The sequence below is a fragment of the Sturnus vulgaris genome, chromosome 1 (assembly GCF_052056855.1).
Source record: "Sturnus vulgaris isolate bStuVul1 chromosome 1, bStuVul1.hap1, whole genome shotgun sequence".
NCBI classification, from domain to species: Eukaryota; Metazoa; Chordata; class Aves; order Passeriformes; family Sturnidae; genus Sturnus; species Sturnus vulgaris.
The window spans coordinates 97,074,261-97,100,167 of NC_142243.1; the positions used below are offsets into that span (position 1 = coordinate 97,074,261).

A 25,907-nucleotide genomic window follows, 5' to 3' on the forward strand; every position below is an offset into this window, starting at 1 on the left:
AGCTTTTAGTGGTTACTTAATATCAGCATATGGTAGGGGCCTAAAGAGCAAGAACAACAGTGAAGTTTTCTAGGTTAATAGTTTCCTTAATATTCCCACAGGATTCTTTACTACTCTAAACATAGCACAGAGGAAAAAATAAGATCCAAGGAGATCATCATCAGGGGCAGGTTCAAGAAAGGGTTCTTTCAACCTCCCCCAAACTGCTTTCTCTCTTGGAGCTGAAAAATACCCAGTTCTTATGCAGTATTAATATGCAATCCCAACAACATAGGCAGACAAAAGAGGTTTCATTCACTTAAAAAAATAGTTTGAGTGGAGTTATATTTGTTGAACAATATTTGGAGTTAATTTTTCAATGCCTACTACAAACATCTCGCAGAAATATCCTTCACTGCATGCTTGTTTTCAGTGCAAGAGTCTACCAATTAAGTTGTCCTAAGACCATTAATGTACTTGAGGGTTTAGAATACTTCAAAACTTCAGCAAAAAACCTATGCTTGAAGGCCTGAATCTTGAGTTAATGCTTGTATTTGCACTGTGCTATCTATCTTCATGTGCTATGTGAAAACTACTTCGAGCTTGTGAGGTCTTGTCAGGTAAAACCCATTGTCAAAGAAGAGACTGTCCACTCTCATTATTATCTGCACATTATGTTTGTTTCCATCACTCACAGAAGGGAAATGACAACTAGGCCCAACAGGAAAAAACCTGAGCCATGAGCAGGAAACAGAATCTCTTGTTTTGGCTACTAAGGTAAGAGAAGGTAAATAGTGGAAAATTCCCCTCATACAGGGGCCATAACAGAGGTGGATCATTTGACAAGTCTTCCTCACCACTGTTTTTATACAGCCAAGCCACCTGTCAGAGCAGCTTCACTATCTTACAGAAAAAGCATCAAGCCAAGGAAGGAAACAAGAAATAGCATTACTCGAGACTATCTGTGAACACACGTAATTGGGAAGTTCTTGTGTCTTGGTTTTTTTCAAATACTTTTAGGGCAGCAATCCACAACTATAAGAGAACAAACAGAACTTTGGAGGGACAGAAGAGTGTTTATTTGCCCATTCTTACATGGGTTAGGAACTGAAGCTAGGCATGGAATTGAGGAGAGGCTCCTACTGAAGGAGTTCCCACTGTGAACAAGTTTCTTTAGCCTAAATTCAGCACAGTGTGTGGTGATGGTATGAGTTTGATGCATTTTTTAAGATTGTGTAAGTCTATTTTTATTCTTAATATAGTTGGTTATGTGTATTTATTATTAAGTTATTAAACTTTGAAACTGAAAACAAATCCCATGTAGCTTTAACAAGCAAGTGCAACAAATGTTTGCTGGTTTTGCCAGGCTTCTGTTCTGTGATTACTATATACTGCAGCTACAAATATTTATGCAGCATTATGTTGCATTTTTCTGCAACAGTTCCCACTATCAGCTATCGACTTGACCCCACAAAGCCTAGCTGCAGGCTATGCTATTTCCATCCCTCTTTCACTAAAATTCTTCCTTAGCAGCTCTTCTTGTTGCAATTAAAAGTAACTGGTGACGAAAATCAAATATCCTCATACTCTAGAAATGAAGTTTTCGAGGAGAAGGAAAGAAGTAGCCTCACGCTGGCTCTGCTCAGCCACCAGGTATCACTAACCATGTAAGCAACAAAATCCAAGCCTGTTTTTTGTTTATGTCTGACAAGCCAGATTAAAAACTTTATGTTTAGAAAGTTGCTTAATAAACCAGTAGATAGATAATGATTACCCAGACTCATCATTTGCACATGAAAGGTGGAACAGAGAAGTTACAGTAATTTGTTGCCAGACTTCACTGGAACAAACAGCTGCATTTTACTTATCTTCAGATATCAAAGGACTTGAGTGGGACAAAGATTACTTGGCTTGACAAGCTTTCAAAGACCCCTCCAGCTCAAAACCAGAAATGTTTCTGAAGAAAGTAATGAAAGGATTTAATATAAGCCTAGCAGCAATTCCTATATACTAGCACGAAATTTACCACCATCCTCTAATCTTGTCAAAGCTAAGACAAAGATGCTTTGCTTCCTTTCCAAAGCCAGTGGAATTGCACACTTCCAAAGGCCAGAAGCAGACAGGTTCTTCCTCCCAGGAAGCAGAGGCTTCAAGGCAGTGTTCAGCTGCTTTAAATCTGCTTATCCCATGCTAGCTCCCCACTCAAGCAACTTGTTTTCTGCCAAAGAGCAGGCTCAGGGAGCCCAGTCGCTGGGTCACATTAGTGCCAGGGCAGAGGAGACAGGGAAGCAGACTTGGGATGGTCTGGCCAGCAGCAGAGCCACATCCTCCAGGGCACCCAGGAGCTACAAGCGTCAGCAGAGCTTCTTCTTCACCCTCCCACCCTCCTTTGGAGCAGATAAACTGAAGACCTCAAATCACCTTCTCTGCACTTTAATAAAATTTATTTTATTCCCTCAGACTCCTAGAAGACCATTGTGAAAATCTGCTCAGCTCAACCAAAAGGAAGTCCAGAAGAAGTTGGGTATTTTCTCTTAACATGTGCTGCAACGTACTGTATTATTTAATATATCAAATTCCTTTGACAAGAGCAGTAAAATCACATTGTTCTCGATTACAACATTTCGCAAAAACAAGGTCAATGCCTGTGCTGCAAAACAAACAGGAGGGTTACTGAAGAACCAAAAAGAAGATGTGAAAGAACTGAACTCAAACTTTTGTAACTGTACCCACTCTAGAAGGCTGAGCAGAGAGTTAAAAGTTTTAGGTAGCTGGAAATAGCTGCTACCTCAAAGCCAGTTTTTAACACATGGGGTTAGACAGCCAACAACCATTCCTGGGGATTATCTGCTCAGAGTATGAAAGACAATAAAACAACCTACCACTGGTTTTTCAGACAGACCTGGGCACGATTCCCATTAGCATATTTTTATTTTAAAACTGAGTGTGATTGCTCTGATTTTATAATGCAAGAAAGCTAAGCACAGATGTTGGTACTTAGAACTGGACAAAACTTTGCCAGGTAAATAACAAATTGCAGAGTTATGAACTGCTTCTGAACATGCACAAATATATTGCATGGCACAGCAGTTTAAATACATTAGTCACTGTATGCAGTTGAAGAACAACAGCATCTTCCAATCTTTACATTATAACAAGCCAAATCCAAAACCAACCAGGTAAATGCACATTTTTCCCCGTTGATTTTGGATCAAGCTTTAAGTAAGAACTGATGGTAGACTGCAATTCTAATCACTCAAGGGAGAAAGCAATGACTGGTGCTCAGCACTGGTTTACTGTAACAGTAATGGACTATTAAAAAATATAACTCCAAAAGAAAAGACACTTATACCAAGTTTCTGTGATAGTACTTGATGGCTTTTTACACACTATCAGTTTTCCAGACTGCAAAACGCAAGGCAACACAAATATCAGAAGTCACCAGCCTTCTCTAACTTCCATCCACGTCAATTAATAGCTGCAGTTAATTTGTGGTATTCACTAGTTTATGATGTAAGGCCCTGCTCCATTTTGCTGTGGAGTGTGGTTTAATGTATTGGCTATTGGAAAGCTCTTCAGCATGTTCAGATTGGTTTTTTTTCCTTTCATGCTCCTGCAAGAAGTGTAATACTTGACAAATTTAACCTGAAATTCAAATTTGTCACCTGACACTTCAGTGCTTCATCTCTCTCCTATTTGCAGGACACTTATAAGGAAACCATTTAAACTTCTAGAAAGTTTTAAAATTAACTTTACTGATAAAAATATTGTGAATTTGATGTAGAATTTGCTTTAGGATTGACAGAGTACTCTCACACTTCATTAATTTATTGTTATTTTTATAGAATCAGAACATACATCCTGTTGTGGACAAAACAGAAAGGCTTCTCAGGTGGTTCATTTGACTTCAGTCTGGCATCAGGATGAGACCAGATAGGCTGTGCACCACCTCTTCCACCTCCTTTACAAACTGAGCTATAGCAGATCTTCTGTTACTGCCCATGCAAACACTATAAACCCTGCTGACCCTGGAAGGAAGGGAAGGTCTGGTCATCAGCAGCCTTCATCAGCTCTCTCAGAACCAGAATCACGAGCCTGGACTTACAGTGGTGTGCTCAGTTAACCACTTTCTTCACTTTGCTTGCAATCCTTGGTCCTAGACATAGCACTTGGAAAAAAAGAAACCTTGGAAAAAACAGCACTGCACAGAGTACTGACAGGGTGATCAACTTGTTCATTTTGCCACATATCCTTGAGTTCCTGAACTTGCTAGGTTGAACACACCCCAGCAGGTAATACAATCAAAAGAGGGGAAATTCTCAAATCTTTTACTTGGTAGACCTCCACTTACATCCTTACACCCCCCCCGCAAAGTTCAAGGAGTCATTTGTGGCAGGTTTACCATGAAGAACTCATTATAATTCTGCTATTTATTCTATTCTATTTAAGATGCTCCAATACAAATCAATTTGAACACATACTGTGCTTCTGTGAGACAGGCATTAAAGCAAGATTTGAAAATAATTTCATTCCACTTAATCACACAGAAATAATGTAATGCACTCACAGTATGTAATACTAACTCCTTTCAGGTTTTCTGGTTTATGTTTCTGCTTGAATTCATAGCTTACACTTAAATATTTTTGCAGTATACAAGAAATTGTTTCAAGTGGTGTAGTTTAAGTCAGACACAGACCAAACAGTCTTGAAAAACATGATCAGCATCACCAGATAAGCTCTTCCTTGATGCAGGTCTTGGCTAAAATGCAAAAGTTACATGGAGCGAGTTAAACATATCCTCAATTTCCTGCATTGTTCTAAGGTCTTTGAGACATCTATCCCTTCCACAGCAGCAGGCACCTTCCATAGGGAGTTCTGTGTCTGTCTGGTATCAGTTACAGCTGAGTGAACAAATCCTCATGCTCAAAGCATCAGTTGATGTAAATCACTACTGTACTAACGAAGCCAAAAGAGCCATGTCAGTTTACAACACAGGACATGACCCATACTTGCAGCCTGGGAAAGCAAGTCAAAGGAAAACTGCTTTTTCTTTTTATAGCCTGGTTCTCTAATTAGGATTTTTGTACACACTGTAATTTGGTATTGGAGAAAAAAAAAAAGAGCACCATATACTTTAAGCAGACAAATCACTTTGAGCTATAAAAACTTGCTATAGCTGAATTTACTCAAGCATAACCTGCCAATGCCCCAGATTCTTCAAGACCCAAAAACCATGAACAGCAATTGTTGCAAGCACACTGGCAACACCAATTCTAGTCCTTATTAAAATGGCTGGCTAATAAGCACTAACATCTCCTGTATGGGATTACTGTGATCCTGAAAAATTTGGGGCTCGGGAGATTGGAATTTAAAAAAAATAAATAAATAAAAAAGAGAGAGAGAGAAAGGGGAGTAACAAAACAGCCTTCCCATACCTGGACACAAACCTGGCATGAAGAGTCCAAGCAATGAGCACAATGTTTGCTTCTGGGGACAAGTGAGAGAAAGGCTTTTGAACTGAAAAAGTGGAAGACTAAGCTCAGATGAAAAACACCTCGGCAAACAAAAGCATCAAAATAGGAAAATGTTGCTTGATTATTGTGCAAAGACTAAGTTACCTAATTTGCCACTCTGGGAATGTTTTAAGTGTTTTATCATGACTGTGAAATTGACCTGACAAGAGAAAGGGTAACTTAGCTATAAACTGGGAAAACAGACAGGATGACTAATCATGCAGTTGATAAACAGTTTGCTTTGCTAGAAAAAGAGACCTGACCTTCAACTATTCAGTCCTGTGCCTGCATACTTCTGCCCTGTTCCCTGAAACTCTCCCTACTCTATAACACTGAGAACAACCTCTGGCAGCCAGCTCCCAGGACTACTCCCACTGAAAAGCAGTGATCCCTGATCCAACAGCCTAGAGAGCCCAGGCTCTGCAGTTTCCTTCAAAGTCCCAAGAGAGAACTGCTCACATATTTTACTAGCATCTCTGTCATGCTAATTTCCTGCCTCTGAAGTCAGAATTTAGGGTGCAGGCACACCACACTCCCCAGAATGGCACAATCTTTCCTGGTGCTAGTCACCTTGCTCTCTTGTGCAGGTCTCCAACAGAAGGACCAGCACTGCTCTATTACCCCAGCAGAGCAAAGGAAAAAGAGATGAAGATTTCACCTTCATTTCTGAAGGGAAAAATTTCTAAAGGCTTTGTCTAGGCAAAGGAGATGAGCATGACTGTTAAGGACTATCCACAAGTATGAATCTCAAATGTTAACCTCGGGAGTCCCTTATGAAAGTTAGCACTAAGCAAAGGGATGGGCCAGAATTTACTGCTCCCTTCAGCTTTACAGAGGGAGGAGGTGTGTTGGGAAAAATTTCAGGCTTTGCCACACTTGAGGAAGAACAGGCCTGTCTTCCTTCACTTGTTAGCATGACTCTTCTCACTGAGCAACAGGTAAAATAAAAGCTTTTTAAGAAGGAAATATTGCCCTTTTCCATTAAGGTTAAAAGTTAGAAACCTTAATAACCAGCACATTTCTCCTAGAAGAGGGAGAAATTTTTTTTATATCTGTAGACAACAGTTCTCTGATTTACCTGCTTCTGTGATCAGCATTTCAGTGGCAAGCCCCTTTCAGTGCAGGGTTAGGTCAGTGGTTTCAGCCTTCTGTCCAGAGCATGGACAATTGTGTTCTGAACAGGACTGATCCAGAGACATCAATAAACTTAAACTGAAGTAGGCAAACTCATGCAGAGGATTTCTCATGACTTGACCCACCATGAACATTCACAAGCCCTAACAGGTATTGCAAGAAGACCTAATCGGATTTGTGATCCACATTTGCACTTCCTGCACAAGAAGGAGGAGGAAGCTTTCTCCCACAGACATTTCTACTCACCTAATAGACAGACCAACTAAACAAACTGCTCCAAACCCTCCTCTCAATTGGCTCCATGAGCATTTAAAAATCACATCTGAAAGGTGGCAGACGATATGCTCTGAACAGACAGGAGCCACACAGCCCTGGATGTATTTGTTAACACCAAATCAAACCACACACTACACCAGCTTACACCAATGAGCAGGTTGGAGCCTCTTGCTCAATCCTTATCAGTACACAGCAAGAGTTCAGGCCAAAAAAAGCTACATGACTGCTCCAAGTCTCAAATCAAGTCTTGTTTCTGCATCTATTGCTGACAAGATTTTAATTTTAAAAGCCCTGTGCTATAAATCACTACATGGCTGGAAAAAAAAAATTTGTGGAGAAAGTGTTAACACACTGTTAGGTTCCCCTGAGATCTGAGGAGCTCTGTGAGAAGCCAATACCTTATTATAAAAGCCAATTCTCTTCTGAAGAGACTGCCAAACATGGTCCTTAAGGAGAATAACACAGAGACTATTTAAACCTAATGTCATCTTGACATTCAGGCAATTCCACCCAAGGTTTGCTTGATGATTCAAAATGGGAAGAATCAGCATTCCTTAGGGTAAGGACAGAGGAAAAATCATCATTTGCCTGTTTGCCAGGTTAACATAGTCAAACAAGATGCCATTTGTGACAATTTTTTTTTCCATTCAGAACTACCCATCTGTGTGCATTCACACACAGGCATGAATAACTTGGGTATGACACCGACTATCAAGATGGAGAGATAAGTTTTCTAAATGTGTAGCAGTAGTACTGAGATCCCCTCCCTCCACCAAGTGGGATGGTGCACTTGGCATGCTCGGGTGGTGACACGGTACCAGCAGCACGAGGTACATTTGCCTCAGACAACAAAGGGCTCATGGTGATTCCCAGCATGGTATCCTTCAAACACCTTCCAGGCAGCAATGCAGTCTCTACCTGCCACGAAGCCATGCCATTCCTGCCAGCTGCAATGAAGAGCCTGTGAAGAAGAGCAAGATGGCTCCTAGATGCCTCTTACATAATTTCAGCCTCTAAATGGGTGCCACAAATCCACTCTTCCCCTCGCTGCAGCACACTTTGAGGCACTGAAATGAAACTGCATCTTACCTTGTCTTTGGATAAAAACCCTGAGCAGTGGATGAGCACTTGAAACAGCCTTGAAGAAGTTGTCATCATTATTAATAGGGAGAAGGTCTCCATGCACATCAGCATATCCAATCATCACTTCCAGGTTGGCTATGTGATGAATGTGAAGAATTAGTTTGTAGAAGTCTTCAAACTTTCCTGGCTTGTAGCGATCCAGAGAGAACCTTCTGAACTCTGCCCCAAACTGCAAGAGAAAGCAAACAGAGCATCAGCAGATGTGTCACCACAGGACAACGCTCCAGTTGGGCACCTGAACGTGGTATACATCACCTCTCTTTTCACAGAATTAGAGAGCCACAGAATCAATCAGGTTGGAAAAGACTTCTGAGATCATCGAGTCCAACTTCTACTATTCAAGCCTATTCTGTGGTGAATACAGTCACACGTTGGTGCTTGCAAGTCTACTAATGGCCTTCTAGGCCCTCCCATCAGAACATGGCTACCAAGACACAGATACACTCAAGTGTACCAACTTAAAAGAAATCAAATTTTTAAAATATTAAGTTTTCATTAAATCCTCTAGAGAATAACTGCATTTGTAGGACTTAACTTTGAAGGTCCATTGTTCATTATCATCATCTCAGGCATCCACAGAACCATTCTTCTCCAAAGCAGAAGTATTCACCCTACTGCTTTCAAAAGAAGGTACTCAGCTATTCAAACAACCTTATAAAAATTCTTTGCACGTTTCCCATCAATACCACCGGGATCCCAACCACAAGACCTTTAAAAAAGCATGGTATGTGAGCATACAGCTTGTTATTAGAAAATACACTCGCTCTACATGACCCCTGAATTTCCTGGCAGTCCATGCAGCAGAAAGAAAGTTAGTTTTCATGGCTTTAATTTTTCTGTCACTCCACTGGCTTTTATTTTTAAAGCTTTATAGATCATTAAATAGTGATTGTCAAAAAAAATAGCAGGGGTAGGAGGGTGTGATTTGGCTCAAGACAACAGAAAGTGTTATAAATCTATGAAGCTGTTTTAAGTAAGTCAAAGGGACTGAGAAGATTTCAATGGTTCTTATTTGGGATATTAGAAACATGCTGTTAAGAACAGCAGGGAAAAAATTGATCCTCTTTTTAATGAAATTAAAAGAATGAAAGCATGCATCTAGTTAGAATAAACAGTTTAAATCACCTTTCTGGTACATTTCATTTAATATTTCAGATTGTATATTATGAGTAAACTACTGTTCATTAACCAAATCTCTAAAACCATCCTAATTCACTCTTGAATACAAGGAACCAAAGCCACAAATCCAGGAACAAGTAACGCTGTAACTAGGACCTCATGGAACTTCAAATTTGCAAAGTAAGCCAATACCAGGGCTAGAAACCAAAGACACAAAAAATAACAAGCACACAAAAGAAATAAAAAAGGGGAGAATCTTCTCTAGACAAATTCTTTCTCAAAATGGAGAATTACTTGCTTAGAGGTTCTCAGCTGTTAAATCAACTATACATGCACACCACTCTTGCTGAGACTAACAAAAGTATGAATCATCACCATAATCATCTTCAAGCAGAAAGGATAAAAAGAAGCCAACATAACCCTACTGGCTTTGGGCACAAGCATGTTTTCAAATTACTTCCGCAGTTATGAAAATCCCACTCTTGAGCATCAAAGCCTAGTTGCGATCATCTGAAAGCTTGTTTAGTCAAATTATGCTGCTTGTTTGCAATATTAACTGCTAGTTCCAGTTTGGATTTCAGAGTGCCCATCCAAATGCACAAAAGGCAAACAAACCACAGCTGGTTCCAATGGAGGAAAAGCAGTTCTCCTTTGTCCTTCACCCCCTGCTCATCTCCAGAAAAATCTGAGTGGCAACTTACTTCTGTGGACACACTTCAAACTGAAAAGAAAAAGCTTAAGTCTTTTTATTCAAAAAGTATCCTAAAGTTCTCTTTTTCTTAGATTCAAGCTAGAAAAAGCCATCTTCAAGTATCAAGTTTAACACCAATGTAAATGATAAACTAAAGGGGCAGGAACAAGGTCTTCATGGGTTTTGCTAAGAACTGCATCTACTGTTCTGCACACCCGAACAGGAACCCGAGATTCCTTGGGATTCCCTTAGCCAAAATGCCAGGGCACTCAGACACCAAACCCAGTAGCCATTTATTTACTGGACAGCTTGCTCAGGACCATTAGCACACATGGAGGCTTGGAGGACACAGCTGCTGTGCAGTCTCACCCAGGCAGTACAACACCCACCCTACACAGCCCCCTTGGACCCCTGTCTGCTGAGGGAACCCATCCCACCTGCTCTGCCCAACACAGCCAAGGCACAGCTCGGGTCCTGTGCAGGGACATTGCACCCAGCAGGAAAGTGACATGGAAAAGGACAGAGGAGAAAACTAAGGATGGTTACTTGCACTTGGCTGGTATGACCCAAAGCTCAGCTTAAGCTACCACATAAGACAGCTGGCAAAAGGGCCAAGCCTCCCAGCCTAGCCCCTGCAGGCACACTGGAAACTACTGGATCAGTGGAGCCTGACATGTGGGAATGCCATTACAGGCTTGGGGCACTGAGGTCTGACAGGAATGCTGTACAGTCAAATTGACTTGTTCACTTGTCAAGCCTTAGGAAAACCCAAGAGTCAATTTCGTTTACCTGGGAATAGCACAATAGTAAACAAATGCAAAAGATTTCACTTGTGCTTTCTGCACAACCCAGCTTTTTATGGCAAGGGAGCTAGAAGGTGATTCTGTAGAGGAGAAGGGAAGAGTTAAGAGATATAAGCAGATAATGAGAATTACTTTCTTTTTGTTTAAAGGTTAGTATTGCTGTAGCACTAGTTTAGCTGATTTATTCACCCAGTGCATATACACGGGCAGCAACCATTGTCAGCAGGTCTTTTCAGAAAAGGGGGAAAAACTGCTTCAGCTCATTCATCATCCCTAATGAGGCTGATAGAGAGTATCACAGTAATAATGGGGTTTGCAGTACCACTCAGCTGGGAGACTGGGTGCTCTGCATTGTATTCAGCCAGGATTTCAAGATAACATCCACCATGTATCTTACAGAAACTACAAATTCTGATAGCCAAAATGACTGATCTGCTTCCCTAAGTCACAAAGTTCTTCTTATCATATCCCTTCACAGAAAGGCACACAGGGACTGGTGTCTGCCAGCAAAGCCTCTGCCAGAACAATACTGTATTACACAGTTTGATAAACTAAGTTTTAACAAGCAGATTAGTTTTCCATAATGAAGTAAATTACTCAGGCCTATTTAACTAATGCAAGTACTGCATCCAGTATTGCAGAAGTCAGAGGACAGGAGGAACGAATGGAAATTAAAAAGAATTTAATCTGACAAGGCTTATTATGACTGAAAAAAAACAACTTAGAAAGAACTGTACATTTTGTTTCACAAAAATAACCTCCGTCCCAAGATCCTCAAAGTATCAGCCAATCACTGTATTTGTTGTCTGCAGTTTGATGACAAAGAGCACACAACAAAATGCAACACATCAGGCAGGAACCCCGAACAAAAACAGATGCCCAGAAAAGCGTTCTGATAAAAGTTGTGTTAAGGAAGAAGGAAGACACAGCTAGCTGATCAAAACTTACACAGGATGATCAAGAGCAATCAACTGCTTTCTTTGGCTTTTTTCTGGCTAAAGGGTACAAGAGGTCAGAGGAGATGAGGGAGCAGGATTTTGAGGTTTGTTTACTTAGAGAGCTGTTATTTTGTGAAATGAAGGAGTTATTTGCAAGCAAAAGAGAACAACTCCTTTTTTTTCCCTTAAATTTTAAATTTCAAGATGTTTACAGGGCCAAAAATGAAGCCCTATATTTATGAGGTGCAATCCCTCTAGTTTATTGTTGGCTTTGAAATCAGGGTATTGTAATAAACTAGACATCAAAGAGCAACATTTAGCAATAAACATGAGTTACATTAGCTACCTACTTCTCTCATGAAGTAAAAAAAAAAAAAAAAAAAATCAAGAACACTTTCATCCTTGCATAGACTAATTTCTGCTTACATGTGAGATTTTCAAAACTGGGAAGACCTAATCAAGGATGCTTTATCAGTGAGAATGAGCAGAGGGCAAGAAAAAGGAGGAGGGAAGACAATGTAAATGGTTCTGTGCTTGCTGACTTCACCTGGGACTTCAGAGCTCTGCTGTCACATTCATTTCTCTCTTCCCTTTTTCTCCCCCGGCTCACACAGCATTCTCCAGCTCTGCTCCCAGTCTCAGAGTGGTTGTCACTAGCGGCAAGAAGCCACCAGGCAAGCAGATGTTCTCCACAACAAGTTCTCTCTTCAATGGCTTGCTCGAGAGCAGCTTGATTCACTAAAATGATCGAGCTGGTGGAAAGTGTGAGATTTCATGTTGTGCTCAGATCTTGCTATTTCTTCCAAGAGAGAGTCCCAAAAGCAGGACAGCCTCTCTTCCATTTGCCCTTCATAGAAATCCCATCAGGGACATAGTTTCGCTACCTTCTGCCCCAAACTTTTTTCCTGATTGACATCATGCCATACTTCTACCCTTTTTCCTTCTATTCCCTCCTTTTACTCACCCAGAAAAGCACAGCCAAGCTTTAGTATCTTAAATGCTGATAATAGTTTCTTCTACCAAAGAAAACCAGCGGCACCCCTGCTTTTTCATGCTTCTTTGACACAATGTTTCACATCTGTGCTTTTTGTTTGAAGAAGAACCTTTGTAACCCCTTCAGCCCTCTCCAGGGGGCTGTAAGGCTCAGATCAGGACAACAGTTTCCTCTTTCCTGCATCTACTTGGAAGAGAAATTATTCTCTCTCTGTTCCCATCACCCTGAGATCACCTTCTGCTCGGGAGATGCACCTCGCATTCAGTGTCATAGGGATTTTTTGCCACATGCTTGGTTATCAGCTCCAGGGCAATTTAAAGCCAAGGTTACCCTTTCCCCTGCCTCACTTACCTTATTTCATGGTTTTTGAGAACTAGACCACTACACTGCCTATTTTGCCTCACTATCACATGGCAGTCTGTGAAAACAGTTATCCACAAAAAACAATTTTATCAGCCTGTTTGTTTGGAACCATCACCCCTTTCCTTGCCAGCCTTGCTCCAGGAGTTTTTCTCCGATCAGGTCATCCCTGTAGCTGCCTTCTCCCTCCCATCTCTGTCAGCACTGCCTCCAAGCAGCACACTGCTAGCCTTCCTCACTGCCTCACCTCCTGATATTTAAAGCCCCAGTGTTGCTCTCCTTCAAGCAACAACTGATTGCAGGAAAGCAAAGCCTTTAAAATAAACCTGATTTAAGTGCCAAGTCTACCTTTCCAAAAGTAAGTATCTTCCTTTTTTTATTCCAGTCCCCTGCATCTCTGGGAACAAACCAAAGTCTGTTTGCAAATGACATAGACCGTGATGGTCCTGTATTTTTATGCAATACACACTCTATCACACCACGGAGCTCAAGCACAAATACAGCACAGGATGCACACATCCATGGCATGTCACCAGCAGCACGAGGGACAAAAAGAAGATTTGGCACCTTGCTACTCAGAGGGACAACACTGTGATAAGCCTGTGAGCCCAGCGTCCTGCAGAAAGGCAGCCCTGACCTACTACAGGCACAGCGAGAGCAAACCACGAGAGCAAACCACTTCCAAACACTTACTGAGAGGTATCTGCATGGATACAGGAAACCTGTAACCAGTAAGGGCTCTGGCTGGTTGCAAACTTATTTAAGACCCTTTAAGCTGCTGCCAGAGGTTTTTCTCCATGAGCTCAGTGCCAGCAACAGCTGCAGAGAAGTAATTTGATGCAGCTGCATGCACACCCCTGGCCAGACCTGAAGGGGGACTGGGAACAGCTGTGCAGGGTGGAAGCAGGAGGGATGGCACAAGGCTGGGTGGCCCCGGGGCTGAGGCAACACACCCTTCACCAGACATTTCTGCTTGAATCAACCTCAGACATTTCCAATGGGAACGGGAATACCTCTGCACCGGATGATTTTGCCTTCACTTAGAGGTGGGCAATGTCTCCCAAGGTACATTTCACCTTTTAACTCCATTGTAAAGATAATTAGAGGCAAGCAGTGAATCCTTGGAAAACACTTCTTGGTTCCCAGAAACTCAGATTAAAGTGCACACAAAGGGAATGATAAGGGACTACAGAGGAAGGCACTATTAATTGCACCTCTGAAGAACTCCTTGGAGGTGGCAAGTCCTGGAGCCTGTTAGACAGAGCCTCCACAGGTATTTTAACCTCACACGGGAGACATTCCTTTCTGACTTGGCTGTAAACAACATTTAATTTTCTGAGCTGCTCTTTAAAGTTGAAAGATCCATTGTTCAGTGTCCTTTAGGACTGTTTCAGTGTGGTGAGACTAAATTTGAGAAGACTACTCACATAAGACAGACTGGCTGCACGAAATTTTAAGCAGATCAGATATTCCCAAGTTACTAGACTAAAAAGTATAACAAACAGGAGAGAAGCTGGAGGCAGGATCAAAAATGGGAAAGCATGGGAATACTGGAACACAAGATAGCCAACCACCCAGTTAGCACAGCTGCTACCCAAGGCCGTATTAATATGCTTGCTTCAGGAACACTGTTGGAGGATCTACCACCTTTCTGTGACAAGACAGACCCGAGTCTACATCAAACCTGAGCACCAGGGCATGTCCTCCACCACACCATGGTCTGGGACACCAGGTAGCTCAAAGCAACGTTCCAGCCTTCCCTGTGTCTCCTAGAGGCACTACTGCTCCCACAGTGCCAGAGCACAGGTCAAAGAGTTACCCTGTGCTGGTGCTTATTGCAGCTGTCACCTGAACAGAATTACTGCAAGATGACTTGTCTGTGCCACTTTCCAGCTGAAAGGCTTGGCCTCTGGTCCCTGAAGCATGCACAGGACCCACTGTTGTGTCTCAGCTGAAGGCTGTGGTCACTTTCTCTCATGTCACCCAGTAGACAGACTTAAGGTTGTTAGGTATGACCACTTCAGAAAGCATCCAACTACGAAAAACAAAGATTTGTTTGTAATGAGAGAGGAACCAGGAGTTTAGTAGGTGCTATTTAGCACATCAGAATAAGCACAATACCTGCTGTGAGAAGCCCAGCAAACTGGGAGGGAAAGGAACAGAGGGAACACTTCTTAAGAGATATTAATGTTTACAGTCTCTTTCTCTTGACATGTTTTGCAACAATCCACACCATCTCAAGTTGCTATTACTGTGGCACACTGCCTTCATTTGAGAGGGGGAAGCACTGTGGTTTTCTGAGTCCGTGCCACATTTGGTTTGCATATAATCGAATATGTTTTCAAGCTCAAAAACAGAAGTTAAATCAGATGGTTACAGGGCTTTTTACTGCACTTATTTTAGTTTAATGCCAGGTATGACAAGTATGACCTTAACTTGGAAGAATCTAAAGTACTGCTTAAAAACTTTAAGCAGACTTAAAGTCTGTTTTAACATTCTGTAGCGTTTAAAAAGAGCGCTGCTTTTTGATCTATTTTGAAGTGTGCTACACATGGAAAACTTCTTAAGACTTCAGAAGGCCTGTACAGCTTAAGGGTTAGAGTGAAATCAAAGTACACAAGGCTGGAAAACACAGTTTGTAAACCTCTCTCAGTTAACACCAGACAGTGCAGAACCAGTCCTTTAAAATCTCTTTAGAGGGGGCTATTAAAGGCAAGCTTGCTCTTACTGCTATTGCTGCAGCTTTAACACTACTTGATGTTACACTTTATACATTTCAAACACACACTGTATATGTATATATACATATACTGCCATAGCTGAACAGTCATGTCAACATGAAATACCAGCAACTTTAGCATGGAGGAAGAGGCAAAAAAGGTTTAAACCATCAATCTTTATGTAACAGCAGACACACTTCTTCTAAGAAAGGGGGACAACACGTGAGCAGGACAAAGCACCCACAAGCTGTTTGAATGCTACATCTCTCTGGCACTGGGCAGGCTTGCTGAGGCACTGACTGCTACATGTGCCTCAGACCAAAACAGTCTTTCAGCTGCTAGTGACTTTGTAAGAGCACAGAGCACAGCTGATCCCAAACATGCTTTTTGTCTTTGAACACTGTAACAGTACCAGATCTACTCAAGACACACCAGAAAATGATTGAAAATGTATTAATAATCCATTTGCAGCACCCATCTAGAGACCAACATTTAATGAGAGTTGAAACAGGACGGGAGAAGAGAGTAAAAGAAAATATGGTTATAATTAACTGGTTCTATTTATCTTAATGGGTTTGTTTATGGTAGTAGGATGTTAGTCACATTATTGTTAATTTGTAAATCAGTTTGCAATGCAAGAAAACATGACACAATTAATAAGGCAGAAATGTGACAGTCAGCACGTGAGTCAGGTAGCTGTGCTTTTACAATCCTCAGCCACTATCAAAAGTTCCATTGTCCCAGAGGGCTCAAAGACAAAGGGTTCTTTTGCAAAGCATTTTTATCAGGGAACGATGAGTACATTTAGCCATCTTTGAAATCGTGAAAATTAATTCTTACTAGTACATAGAGTTCACAGGAATTCACAGAGTAGTAACAGAAAAACAGTACTCTGCTGCTTTTAAGCCAGAAACATGGACCTGTCAGTTTCAAAGTGAAAAAAAACCCCCAACACACACTTTCATAAACAATTCAAAGAGCCATCATTTAAAGCCTGAGGCAATCTTATACTTCTATTATTCCAAAATATCTAAATTGGAAAAGAAATACACATTTGGGCTGAGAGTTACCCTCCTGTTTGAAAAACTGTGTATAACATTCAAGGGCACAAAAAATAAAATCTCCTTTCACTCAGAGCAAGACAAAAGAAGATTGGCTACATGGAGTTATATAATTCAAGAGAAGTTCCACCACTAATATAGGAATTCCTAGTTTAAAAGCATTTGTTCTTCTGTAGGCTTATATTCATGGGCAAAGAAGCCTGCAACCTTTCTGTAAAGCTAAAGACAGAAAATGAAAAATAGGTTAAGAACTCTGCCTGTGGCCACAAGATCCCAAACAAAACAAACACAAAAAGCCCCACACATTGCAGGCACTGGAGCTCTTGGTAAAAGGGAAAAAAGGGGAGAGAAAGGGTCATCTGGAAACCTTTTTCAGAGATTAGAGGCAGTTTCTTGAGAGGGGACAGATACTTCACTTGTCACCCAACAGAGGAAAGGAGCCAGTGAGTACTAGACACATGAGAATATGCAGTTGTTCTAAGTCAGCGAGATAATGTGTTTTCAGATCCTGTCTAAAAGGGCTGAAACATTAATCCTGAGCTACAGAGACAACACCTAGATAAGAACTGAGCTTCTAATTTATTTTGTCGTGAAAGAAGGGAGAGAAGGGCTAAGGTGTAATTACAATTCAATTAATATTTTCTTATGACATGTGCCAACTTCTAAGCAGGTTTCTCTTTACCCTTCCTCTTTTCTATCTAGCAATAAGCTTTTAAGTGTTTTGATTTTAAGGCCGGCTCTCTGAGGATGAGGCAGAGGAAGGGAAAAAGCAGGGGCCCGGACAGAAGGGCATGTTTCAGCCATGTCTGAAACAGAGGTGAGCACAGATGGCACAGAGGGTTTTCCCCTTCAGTATCTGCTGCAGCACAGAGATCCACGAAGCTTTTGTAGCACCTCACAGTCACCCAGAAGAAAAGTGACCTGACATACACCAAAAGGTACAACAGTGCCACAAAGCTCATCCTCCTGCAATGACACAGCCAGAGAATATATCACTGCCAGGGTCCCCACCACGCAGTCACAGACATGAAGAGCCCACGGACACAAGAATCGTGAGCTGAAACGTGCTTTGGACCATGTTCCCAGCAGGGGTGATGGGTCAGGCTGGGTTCAGCAGACCTGCAGGCTGAAATCCAATCATCCACAAACCTCACAGGTCTACTGGACTAAAAAAAAAAAAAATAAAAAAGAAAAGTGCAGGTTTTGGCCCTCTGGCACACGAAGGATGTTGAAAACTGGAATGAGTTCAGCCATCAAGATGCTCCCTCCTTCTCCTCCTCCTCACCCTCTCCCCCTCTTCTGATACACAGATATGTACACACACATTCTTTGTTTTTAACAACCCTCTGGCACACATCAAGAACCTTATAACTTAAGGATACTTGGGGATTTCCAGAGAAGTGTCTTACCCAGTATAGTACTTAGCACTGACAAACTTTCCCCTTTCAGTAATCAAGGGCACAAACTAACTTTCAAGAACTTGTTTTCTGGAGAAAAGGAAAGAAATTCAGAAAATCCAGAAAAAACAGATTTCACAGGAGCCATTTCTGATTTGTGACTAATGCAAGACACCAGCAGGATGCTGATTTATCCTTAAGGAAGGAACCACCTGGTTATCATAACAGAGGCAGGGATATCAGAACCCCAGCACCTGCAAACTACCTCCCATCCAACTCCCCACAACCATTTTTTCCAGAGCTTCTTCTGATCAAACTCAATCTTCAGAGGAGAAAAGCTATTTCACACCATTGTGTAAAAGCAGCACTCTCTCACACTCAGCTCCTCTGCTAAAAGGGATTCCACCTGCCCACGGACTGCCACTTCCCCAGCCTTTGAAAAGCCACCAAGAATCCCTTGATCCCCGGCCAGCAGCATGCCCCGGCGCAGAGGCTGAGCTGCACCCACCTCCGCTCACCTGGCAGCCTGCGCTCTCAGGCGATAGCTGCAAAATCATGAGTTCTCAGACTCAACTTTCAAGTTCTCAGGCAAGCCCAGACAGGCCTCATACCTACAAAACACCAGCAACTAAGTGTTTAAAAGGTTGACTACATAGGGCTACCAAAAGTAGCATGACTGAACCTTTTTGTTTCCCCAGCCTCAGATAGTCCATGCAAACAAAAAAAATCTCAACATTCTGTATTTCTAGATGATCACAGCACAACAACGTAGTGATCCACAGGGACAAGGCTGCCAGCATCACAACCCACCCTACAAGAGCACTGTGTTTTGCAAGAAGTATAAGGTTTTTATACAGCAGCTTGCCAGGTACCATTGGCCAGAGCTTTTCACTGGACTTCCTTCAGATCACTGAAGAGTAACTCTGTGAGAAGGAACCTATGAGCTTTACAGGGAAAATAAAACTATCTTGCAATGTCAGCATCAACAGCAGCTACATCAACAGTCCAGCTGTTATTGTGCCCAAGTCATGCTAACAGTAAAACTCACCAGCACCAGGAAATTCAACAGCACAGCTTCCACTGAAACACATTGTAGGTTCACAGCTCATTGCTGGGTGTAGGCCCTCAACGGAGTATTTCAAATTTAGCCTCTATTTTAAGTTTTCTTCCAATGCAGTAGAGTTCTCTATACTAGCTTCTGGGCCATCAGTAGTGAAAACCCTGAGCTAGAGAAGGCCTTCAGTAAACCCATCTCAACTATTCCGGTTTATTTTCCTTCCCTCCAAAAATCCACAATCATTCCTAGGCTTACAATCTGCCTATACATTGCTCTGTGTCTACAGAACCAGGTAGGATTCACTTACAGAATTCCTGCAGCTGTAAGGGAAGCTACGAGCTCTTTACTAGAAGGTTGCCTTCTAATTGTTAATAGAACAAACTCAAGCTATGGCAATACTGAAGTAGAAGAGAGAGGATGAACTTAAAAATTCTCATATGTGGTCAAGGCTTTAGTTTAACACGTATAGAATGTAAGGGGTATAATTCAGAGGACAGGACCTGGAGCGTTTGGGAGCCACAAGGAATGTTGTGGGTGGGTTACATCTTAGAACTAGTACAAGCCGAACCAAAACTTTCCAGCTATGGAAGCAGAATGGAACTTTCTAGGCCAGTTGAGCCCTTTCAAGAGGTTAGGAAATAAGGGCCTGAACCCACATTTCAGGTGCCATGTTTAGAAACGATTGGAAGCTCCCTTGGATACAAGGTACTTCTCCCACTGAACCCATCTCTGTCTATGTGCTGTTCAAGGCCATTTGATCTGAATGCAAATTTTAACAGCAAAAATGGACAAAAATGAGCAGCATCAAGTAAACAGTCCCAAAGACATCACCTTCAACACTATCTCAGCAGGTGATCAGCGACTCCGTGAAAGGTTAAAGTTATCCGCACTCTTTTCAACTCATGCATTACCTACACCTTGCCTGTTTTACGTGTATAAAACACGGGCTCTGGGGGAGATTTCTCAGTTTTGCTTAAATGGTGCTTATTTCTGCCCTCAGAGGCACGGGCAAGATTTTGATGTGCTGGTTCAGCCGAGAGCAACCAAAGCCTCTTGACGAGAGCTCAGCAAGACCAACGCCAGGCACAGCCCGAAACCATCCTTGGAGGCGGCCAGCTCTGGCAGCCCTGCCGATCCCGGCTCCTTCTGCAGTGTGCACAAGCTGATACCGGTGCCGGCATCCCGGCACAGCCGCCGCAGGAGGGGGAAGCTTCCCGCAGCTCTCTCTCCGGCTCCTGCGGCTCGGAGCTACGGCGGGACCGCCAGCACCAGCGGGGGAACACGGCCCTTCTCCCTCCCGGTCCTTGGATCCTCTCTGAACGCGTCGGGGCACCCATCCCGCCTCCCGGGAGCCGGTCGGAGCACCGGGGGGCTGAAACGCGCCGGGGTGGGACGGGAGCGGCACCGGGGCCGCGCCTCCCGGTGCCCCCGGGCCGAGCCCCAGCCCGCCCGCCAGGCGAGGCCAGCGGCGCTGCCCGAGCCGCCCCACGAAGTTACGGCCGGAGTCCCCGCGGTGAGACAAAAGATGGAGCAGGAGCGGCGGGCGGCGCGCCGGGGGCGGGCGGGGAAGGGTCGCGCCACCGCCTCCGGCCGGGCAGGGACGGCTCGCCGGGAGCTGCGCCCGGAGCGCTGATCCCGCCTCCCCGCCAGCCGCCGCCAGCCCGTCCCCGCTCTGCGGGCTAAGCCTGGGACACGGCTCCGGCCGCACCGGGCGGGGAGGGGACACACCGGGGAATGGCGGGGGGGGCTCCATTCATTTTCGGGAGCACCACCGGACAGGGGCGCTCCCGGCCGAGGCCGCGCCGCGGTCTGCTCACCTTACTCTTCACTTCCACCGCGCTGCACTCCAGATACCGCAGAGTCTGAGATTTGTTGAAACTCCGGTTCATCTTCCCGGCCCCGCTGCCTCCCCTTCCCTTCCCGCGCCGCCGCCGGCCCCGCTCGCGCCGCGCTCCGCTCCTGCGGCCACTTTGTTCCCGGCGCGCGCGCGCCAACGGCAGCGGCGGCGGCCGCAGGGATCCGCGCGGGGCTGGCGCTCCGGCTGGGCCGGCGGCGGGCGGGCGCCTCGGCACGGCGGGACACGCCCCAAACACGCCCCCGACACGCCCCGGGCACGCCCCCCGCGGCCGCGGGGCTCCGGCTCTCCCGGCGGGGCTGCGGCGCGGCAGGAATCGGTGAGGGAAGCGGCGTGCGGAGCGGCGGGCGGGCCCCGCTGCCGCAGCCCCGCACCGAGCACAAAGCGCACCCGCGGCACCGCGGGACGGCGGCTCCCCGGGTGCCCCCCAGCGCTCGGAGGTGCCCGTCGTGCGCCGCAAAAGGGACCCGCACAAACTTTTCCAGACGGCGCTGATTGTTCTTGAAAGAGGGTTGGGATCTGAAAAGTGCTGCGAGTCATTAATTTGAGACCACAGATCACCAGGTTTGGGAGGAGAGTTTCCACCACGCCCTCGTTGAAATAAATCGGTGGACTGCCTCCCTCTTCTAGCAGCTCTTACTAATTAGGTAGGTTATTAATTTTGAGAATCTCGAAGGAACTTAACTTCTTTACGTCTTCTGCCAAGGATCTTTTTAATTTTAACAGACTTTTTTCCTTCAGTCAGCATCTTTTAGTCACCGAGAGCCTTTGAAAGTGGTATTTTTTTCCTACACAATCCTGCCCAAAACATCAAGTCGTGATGTACAGAAGCTCAGGACACGGCACAGACCTGTGCAACCAGTTCTCTGCTGCTCGACATCTCCCAGCATCGTCTGCCCGTCTAAACAAGGAGCACAAAGTCCTAGCAGACATTACAGGTCTTTTCTCCACGCTTGTTGGGCAGGTGTCAATGACAGTGATGGGAATATCCACGAATTTAGGGGCAAAAAACAAGAACTGAGGTGACTTCATGTGACTTCAAGCAGGAGGATCAAAGCACATGCCTCAAATACAAACCAGCTCCATCTTATTGGAAAATGGACCTGAAATGAACATTTGCCACATGTTCTGGGCTTGCACTGTGCTTGGAAGGTTTGCTCTAAGTTAAACTGGAAAAATAAAGTCTAGAGAGCTGAGAAAGGAAATGTTTGTATGAACTTGATCTTTTCCTCTTTTCATCTTAGCATAAGCAATACAGCAGCTTTGCTTTCCTGCTGTGATGGCCAAGGCCAAGCTGTGGAGATACAACATCCCTGGGGTGCTCAGAGGCTGAACAGCCCTTTTGGGATGTTTCAATGTAAAGATGGAGCTTGAAATCCAGCAGCTGGATCTGTATGGTTTAGTGCTTCAACATCTGGAGCAACAAGGCCAGTTCACTGGCATGAAGTTAATCAGTAGCTGAAGGACTGGTCTTTAGTCCAGGTTTCTGAATTTTTTTGTTTCAATTTCTTTGGTCTTTTTTTTTTTTAAGAAACAATGTTGTCAATAGGCAGAAACCAGCAAGCAATTTTTAGTCTTAATTTTAAATTTGGTACTTGTTGTATTTGTGATGTCCACTTGAGAAGTACAGATTAAACGTGCTTGTCTTTTATTTTATGCTTACTTCAGGTAGCGTAAATGTTTCATTACCATCTCTTTTATATTAATAAAGACTCTTCAAACTAATAATGCCTACTGAGTTGTGTGTAACCAGAATGAGAATTCAATGAAAATTAATTATATATATATATATACATATATACATATATATATATATATATATATATATATATATATATATATATATATATATATATATATATATTTGGGTGAGATATAAACTGGTAAGCCATACTGAATTAATAAAAAATGAAGATATATGTTTCAAAGCACAAAACAGGGGTTCTATTACCAGCAGAGCTAAAGGGATTTCCACTCTCCCTTCCCCAGCCATTGCAGATCCTGTTCATATTTCCACCACCACATGAATAGACAATCCTCTTCTTCTCATCTACCCTGTCTTTGAAGCTAACAGGTATACTGAGGACAAAAATTAATTCATTTGAGGAGTGAAGCTAATATTTTTCCTATTTCTTCTATCCTATAAGAATTTAGAAATGGTAAATTACTGCCTCTCCTTTTTTTTTTAATTCACCTGTAAGAAAAGCTGCTTTTTGGCGGTTCCATTCCTTCCCAATTTTTCAACCTTGCATTAAACACTTATTATAGAAACAAGGTGAATACACTAATATGAGGAAATATGCTTTTTATACCTCTGAAGAGGCTACTGCTAGCAAAGGTTCCTTTCAAATTACTTTTAAAAAATCTGATTTCTGCTGTTTTTTCTCAATCTGAGTTAAATATCCATCCTTTTGTAGATCGGTGTAGAGGTCAGTGTAGACACCTTTAACTCACTCTGATCTGAGAAATTATCAGTTTCTGGATAGCTTATGAATTAGGCTAAAATAGGGGGTCACAGTATGAGAAACTGGCTGTATTCTTTTGTTAGCAGAAAATTTAAAATATTACATAAATATTTATAAATTATGTATGCTTTATCAATATTATTTCTTAATAGCATTTAATAATTTATTAGAAATGAATGCTTCTCAATCAAGATTCCCTGAAATTCAGTTCAGTCCATTCTTGCAAATTCTCTAAGATACGCTTTTCATTTCTCTATTTCCAAATTAGTTGCAGCTTTAGTCCCTTTCCTCCGGAGCAGAGCTGAGGCACGGCTGGGACAGCTTGAGAAAATTCCTTTTTCTCTTGCCTCCTCTCTCCATGCCCATGCAGTGCCGTGCTGTACCGAGCACCAGCAGGAGCCAAAGCACTGGGGGTGCTCCCAGGCCACCCCAGCCCGGATTGCACGAGGTGCTGCAGCCCCTGCCAGCTGTTTTCCTCCTCAGACTCGGTCACAAAGATGGTTTTAATTTAACTGCTTTTGCTCAGCCACCTTTCAGGGGTTTTGTTTTTTCTCATCGCTTGCCAAGGGCACAGCATTCCTTTGACAATTTCTATAAATCTTCATCTGTTTTAGTAATCTGTGGTTACTTTACCCTGTTTCTGACCTGCAGAGCTTTTAAATCACCGTTTCTTCCCACGTGCCCATCCAGCCCTTTCTTGCAGCCTTGTTCCCAGATGCATGTGGAACGTGGGGGGCACATTTGCTGTCACCCAGCCCCTTCCTGCATGCAGCACTTCACCAAACACTCTTGTTTCTTGCCCTAAACCGGGTAGGGAAGCCACAGTGTAGGGATCCTAACAGGCCATTTAGAAAATATTCAGATTTTCCTGTTTTCACTGCTTTTCATTTGCTAGACCAACAAAAAGTGCTGCAACATGTGCCAGACTCACATTCCTGCAATGCTGGTTTTCAGCTTGCAAGGGGCTTCCCTCTGACTTGCTGCATGCCTCATCAGTATTAACAAGTCATCTACATGCTCTGAGAGGAAAAAATACCCCAGACTCCCATCCAAGGAGTTATTTTTCTAACTCTACACCCTGCATTGAACTTGCAAGAGTTACAAATACCACATCCGAAGGGCTTGGGGAAACTGCTGAAACGACAGACTGGTTTTAGTTTCTTTAAATGTAAACCAAAATGAAGCATGGCGTGAAGAAGAGAAGAGAAGAGGGAGGATGACAACTATAGTTTTGCTTGTAGCAAGCAATGCTCCTGCCACAGTGAGGATGGTTTCTACTTCATCAAATGCAGTGTACAATGCCAGGGAACATCCATTGCCCTAGTGCAGGAGCTACCTGGAGGGGAACAAGAAGAAGAATGCCACCAACCACAGCAGTAATGGACGCTCCAGGACCAGAGACTGGCTGCTCCAATGGTTTTCCATTGTTTCATCCCTCGTGGCAGTGAAATGTCTTCTTTTTATTTCCTTTTAAGAGATTTTGTCTTCAGGCCTACAAGAGATGTATGTGCATTTAAGAGGAGAAGGAGCAGAGAGAGGGGAGGGCTGTTCTCAAGGCTTGGGGAACTTGATGCTTCTTTTCTACCAAGGATGATGAAGCATTTGAGGAAACTTCTTGTGTGACTTTACTACAAAACACTTGAAGTGGGGGGACCAGAGCAGTAGTTGAGGGAATGGTGCCTGCTGAGCTGTGTGCAGAGCTCACAAGCAAGCATGAGGATAAGCCATTGCAGCTCCCAGTATTTATCCAGAGAGATGTGCTGGGGGGAGTGGATTGAGGTCCCCAATCTATCTGCACACAGATACTTTGGCTTCAGCAGATCAAACCAACATGCTCTGGTGTCAGCTGAAAATTTTCCCATTTGGCTTTACTGGTGAATGTTATATAACCAGTTACACTTTGACACGTATCAGTGTGAAAACAATTCAGGAACCAAAGCTGCTGGGATACCATAATCTCAGCAGCCAAGCTCTGAGCATCACAAGAGAGGGAGGAAGGTGGCCTATGAGATCATTTGTCCTTTTTCCAAATTACACCTCAATTGGGATTAAAAGCAGCAGTGCTTTCCGAGGATGGGAAGGTGAGTTTTGTTGCCAGAGATGAGTTTAGGATTGGAAGAAGGGAAGAGGATCATGCTCCTATTTCTGCCTCCAAAGTATGCTTTAACTACATGACTTGCCAGGATTCAACATTTCCCATGAAATACAAAAATATTCAAATTTTATTTATTCTGTACGTGAATCTGCTGAATTTAATGATCTTTACCTCCCTTTCAATTGGTTTGATTCTTGATTTTCTGTTCTTTACCAAGGAGAAAAACAGGAAAAGCAATGACGTTTCCCAGATGTCATTCATTGCAGCAGAGAAAAAGGTATCCGTCCCAGTGTCCAGAAGTAGGTCC

At 43.4% G+C, this 25,907-nt stretch overlaps 1 protein-coding gene and 1 long non-coding RNA gene across 2 annotated transcripts in view; one reads left to right on the forward strand and one right to left on the reverse strand.

The window, feature by feature from the left end:
* The window catches only part of PARD6G (par-6 family cell polarity regulator gamma), a 65,192-nt gene extending 43,974 nt beyond the window's left edge, over positions 1–21,218 (reverse strand). The window contains exons 1-2 of the mRNA XM_014875182.2: positions 21,003–21,218; positions 7,992–8,214 (exon numbers count right to left, since the gene is read on the reverse strand). Coding sequence (XP_014730668.1) covers positions 7,992–8,214; positions 21,003–21,074 — 295 coding nt within the window. The 5' untranslated portion in view covers positions 21,075–21,218. The remainder of the gene's footprint in view (positions 1–7,991; positions 8,215–21,002) is intronic.
* Positions 21,219–21,355: 137 nt separating this feature from the next.
* LOC148225369 (uncharacterized) lies at positions 21,356–22,765 on the forward strand. Its single transcript, XR_015803292.1, has 2 exons — positions 21,356–21,687; positions 21,782–22,765. It is a non-coding gene; the product is annotated as an uncharacterized LOC148225369 (long non-coding RNA).
* The last annotated feature ends 3,142 nt before the right edge of the window (positions 22,766–25,907 follow it).